The sequence below is a fragment of the Porcisia hertigi genome, chromosome 31, assembly GCF_017918235.1.
Source record: "Porcisia hertigi strain C119 chromosome 31, whole genome shotgun sequence".
NCBI classification, from domain to species: Eukaryota; Euglenozoa; class Kinetoplastea; order Trypanosomatida; family Trypanosomatidae; genus Porcisia; species Porcisia hertigi.
In genome coordinates this window covers 1,057,754-1,061,826 of record NC_090590.1, presented here as the reverse complement: position 1 = coordinate 1,061,826, position 4,073 = coordinate 1,057,754, and the positions used below count along the sequence as shown (strand labels likewise).

Here is a 4,073-nt window from a genome sequence, read left to right as displayed (position 1 = left end):
TTTGTGCGCTCAACGGCTCTATGGCTCTCTCTTGCACACCGAGTCCTCCTCGGGATGGACCACCCGCGCTGACAGTGCCCTTCACCACACCAATCACCACTACCCCTGTCATGAGTTGTGTTGCCTCGCACAACTCACATACACATCGACCCGAGGGAGAACACAAGCACACGCGACATGCAGCTTAATGGAGTGTAACCACCTCGTAAGTGTAGACGTGCACGAGGCACTCTTTGGGGAGTGCGGGGTCTGCTCGCTACGCCCACCACACCACTGCGGAGCAAGACAACCCCATCTCTCCTCGTTCACGGCTTTACTTAAAGCATCCCGTCTCGCCCTCCATGCTGCAGCTCCCTCCCCCAGCCCCCATTCTAGTCCGCCGTCACTCCCTGCCTCCCCACTCTTTCCTCTCTTTGCCACCCCCTCACACCGGGCCTTTCCAATCAAGACTGCAACAGGTGCCACTGCTGTCTTCTTTTCAAGCCGCTCCCTCAGCCTGCCACGCAACTCCCTCTTTGCGCGTCCAGCGTAACATGGAGTCCTTTCTCAGCGCCACGCTGCCAGCCACAACGCGGGCGCCTAGCGGTGAGGGCCCGCGAGAAAAAGCCCTTCCCTCACTGAACGCGTGCGAGCAGAGTCCACCTCGCACCGTAAAGCGCGCCACGTGGCGCAGCTTTGTGTGCCGGGTTGATGTCCTTTGGACGGTACTCTTTTTCACTCTTCTCGCCAGCGTCGGTGTGGGCATCGCCGTCATCACAAAGACCCTTGTCTCCAACGCTGTACTTGAGTCGTGGCACACACTCCACGACCTGCACGCGCACGTTATCGGCAAGTGGCTGAATCAGAGGATCAGCGTCGCGTATTACATGGGCGCTAACCTCGCCTCACTGTCCGCACGCTCCTCGCTCCCGATGCAGTCCGAGAGCACGCTCGCCACGATCTGCTCCATCCTTACGGCCTACGATAAACAAATGCTCATCTCCACCCTCTCCATCGCCTCTCTCAAGCACCGAGAGGTCATCAACTGTATGCATGGATTCACGGACAATGCGTCCACGGACCGTTTTGCCGGATACGTGTCCTACAACCACTCCGTCAATGCCACCTACTTCGTCGACAAGGAGACCTTCCGCTTCCACCGCCCGCTACGCGTGGCCAAAAAGTGGCCTGACAGCGTACAAAACATCTCCCATTACATAGAAGAAAACACGAAGGCCGTTCCCATTCTCAGGATCGCCCGTAAATGCGATACCGGTCACATCTCCGACATTGGCCGCCGCCACATATGGCGTGTGGGAACGTATCTGCCACACCTGCTCGCCCTCAACACGCCAGCCTGTATCGTGGACAGGAGCCTCCCCGATCGGAACCACGGCATCATTACCGACTACGTGCACCTCCACATCAACGGCTCGAGGCTCCTGCAGGAGATGGACGGTGCGCGCCTTACCGGTGCCCGCATCGCACTCTTCATCAACCACACACTTGCCCATGCCGACCCCCTCATAATGTCCAACAACTGGGGGCAGCCGACCACCCACAATACCGTCATCTACACGCCGCTGCTCCAGAGCAACACAACCTACCTCAAGTCCAGTGACATCCATGACCCACTGATGCGCGCTGCACTTAAGCGCGTCAACCTCGCCGCACTGCAAGTCGAAGGCTACAGGTACACCGTCGACTTCCAGTACGAGTGCGCACCCGCAACAGTCACTGCGTGGAGCTACATGACCTCCAAGGGCCTCGTGTTGCCTCTCATCTACGTCAGCGGTCAGGCGGATATCACCCCACCGCACACGTGCATCGACATCGTCAGCAACTGCACTGTGGCTGCCGCTGTGCTCGTCCTGACCGCTGTTTTTTGGTGCCTCATTCACCGCACTTTCTCAAAACCGCTCAGTGGCCTGCAGGCGAGTCTGCTGGCCAGCGTCGAGCACGGTGAACGGCAACTCTACCGCCCGGGGCGAGGCACCAGGCTGGTGCGCTTTGCCGAAGTCGAGGCACTCATTAAGGCGCACAACAAAACGATGCAGCAGCTGCGCGACGTGGACGCCTTCGTTCCGGAGGGCCTTCGACAGCGCATCATGGACGGCACGACCAGCCACAGTGAGGATGCCGCTAAGCGGGGAGCATCTACACGACTGCCCCGTCGAAGACGCAGAAAGCCCAAAGCAACTCCGCTATCGCTGCACCTGTCGACAGTCGTGTATGTTTCGATTCGCGCGAACGCCTCAATCACGACCGCACTTGCCCCGTCGCCGCCCCCACCACCACCACCGCCACGCCTGGACGAAGAGCAGGACCCTCACTGGCTCCGAGGTCAGCAGCGACTCATCGCGGTGGCTGAAAGAACGGCTCAAGCGGCCAACACCGCCAACAGCGGGCCCTTCCCCACCCCTGCCGCGCTCACGGCACGCTCCACGGCCAGTACTGCTCCGCCGGCGGCAAGCAGACGCTGCAGGTGGCGCTTGGTCGCGACGTGCAGCGCAAGGTGGATCACGGCGTGCGGCAGATCCCCGTGGATGTGCTGCGCACCGGCCGCGCGGGGCTGGACAGCGCTGTAGTTGTGCTTCACGAGGTGCTGCCCGGCCGCGCGGGGCTGGACAGCGCTGTAGTTGTGCTTTACGAGGTGCTGCCCGGCCGCGCGGCTGATGCGCGAGTGCGAGCGCTGCGTGCGGCTCGGTATCACGTCACCTCTTTCCAGGACCTGCGCGAGCCCCCTTGGTGTCGATGAGGTACTTGGTGAGGAGAACCTCGAGGGCGTTCTGAAAAGAAGTCGTTCCCGTATCGCACAAGAGACGCCACGGGAAGAGGGGGAAAACATCGCGGCCGGGCGACAACGGCGGCGAACCCGACTGAGCGCACCGAACTCTAAAGCACCTTCGAGGTACCCAGAGGCCCTGTACCGCTGCGTTGTTCACCTGCAGGAAAATCACGAGACACTCCGATACGTGCTGCCCTCCGCGCCCAGATGGATTCGCGACCATATGGGGTACTTCTGGCACCTGCCCCATAACGCCAGCGATGGTGAGGCGACCCCGGTCTGGAAAGGCATGCGGATGGCCATCGGCTCCACCGGCTACATCGCATCCGCTAGCTTCTCCGCATTCCGTGACGTGCATCCAGTAGTGGCCAAAGCGATTCGCGAGGCCCCACCCGGTCCTATGTCAGATGCACTGCGCAGCGCCACGCCCGTTTGCGGCCCTTCTCCGGCGCAGGAAGCCTTCATGGATGCCTCCCTCGTCAAGCACCAAAGCCTCCGCCATCCGAACATTATGTCGCTCATCGGTTACTCGCACTCCCTCGAGGGTGGCGTGGTGCTGATCTGGGAATTTAGCCCCGGTGGCACGCTGCGCGATTTGCGCAACAGGTACCTTCGGCTCCCAGCAATGACAGCCAACCGGTTTGGGTTGCAGCTGCTGTCCGCGTTGTCCCTCCTTCATGAACATAACATTGCACACGGCAACATCAGCCTGGACACCATTATGGCACACTCCGATGGACACTGCCGCCTTGCTGGGCTGTACACTGACGAACACAATCCTTTCGTGTTTCATCGGGGCTACTACGTGAGCCCTGCCATTGCCGCTGGCGCGCCCCTACACCCCCGTGCGACGTGTTCTGCTACGGACTCGTGGCTATAGAAGCACTCACTGAGCACCCCTGCTGGAGATGGGCAACACAGAAAGACGGACAGCCATTCGGCGCCATCGAGGAGTCGCTGGAACTCATACAAAACGGGGGACAGGCGTTTTACGACGCGGTCGTGCAGGGGCGCTTAGTGGCGAATGCGGACGTTTTTGACACGCCGGCGTTTGCTGAGAAGTATAGCGGGCTCGCACGGAAAACGCTGCGCAGTTGCCTTCTCCACACACCGTCTGAGCGGCCAACTGCGGTGGAAGTCCGAAACATCGTCAAGATACTTCTCAGCGAGGGCGGCTTGGCCTGCGAAGAGGACGAAGATTGAAGTATCGTAGAGCCGCCGCTGCCGCCCCCACCTCATCAACACCACCACCACCACCACCTCTCTTCTCCCTCGTGTGCTCTGTTCGTCTTTCGTTCTCTCCTTT

At 60.7% G+C, this 4,073-nt stretch overlaps 2 protein-coding genes across 2 annotated transcripts; both read left to right on the top strand.

Annotated features, from left to right (window-relative positions):
- Nucleotides 1–533: 533 nt before the first annotated feature.
- On the top strand, nucleotides 534–2,567 carry JKF63_03874 (uncharacterized protein; the record flags this gene model as incomplete). Its single annotated transcript, XM_067899871.1, has 1 exon — nucleotides 534–2,567. The coding sequence occupies one exon, from the start codon at nucleotides 534–536 to the stop codon at nucleotides 2,565–2,567; it is 2,034 nt and encodes a 677-aa protein (XP_067755077.1).
- Nucleotides 2,568–2,654: 87 nt separating this feature from the next.
- On the top strand, nucleotides 2,655–3,647 carry JKF63_03873 (uncharacterized protein; the record flags this gene model as incomplete). Its single annotated transcript, XM_067899870.1, has 1 exon — nucleotides 2,655–3,647. One exon carries the CDS (start codon nucleotides 2,655–2,657, stop codon nucleotides 3,645–3,647), a length of 993 nt encoding a protein of 330 aa, XP_067755076.1.
- Nucleotides 3,648–4,073: the final 426 nt, after the last annotated feature.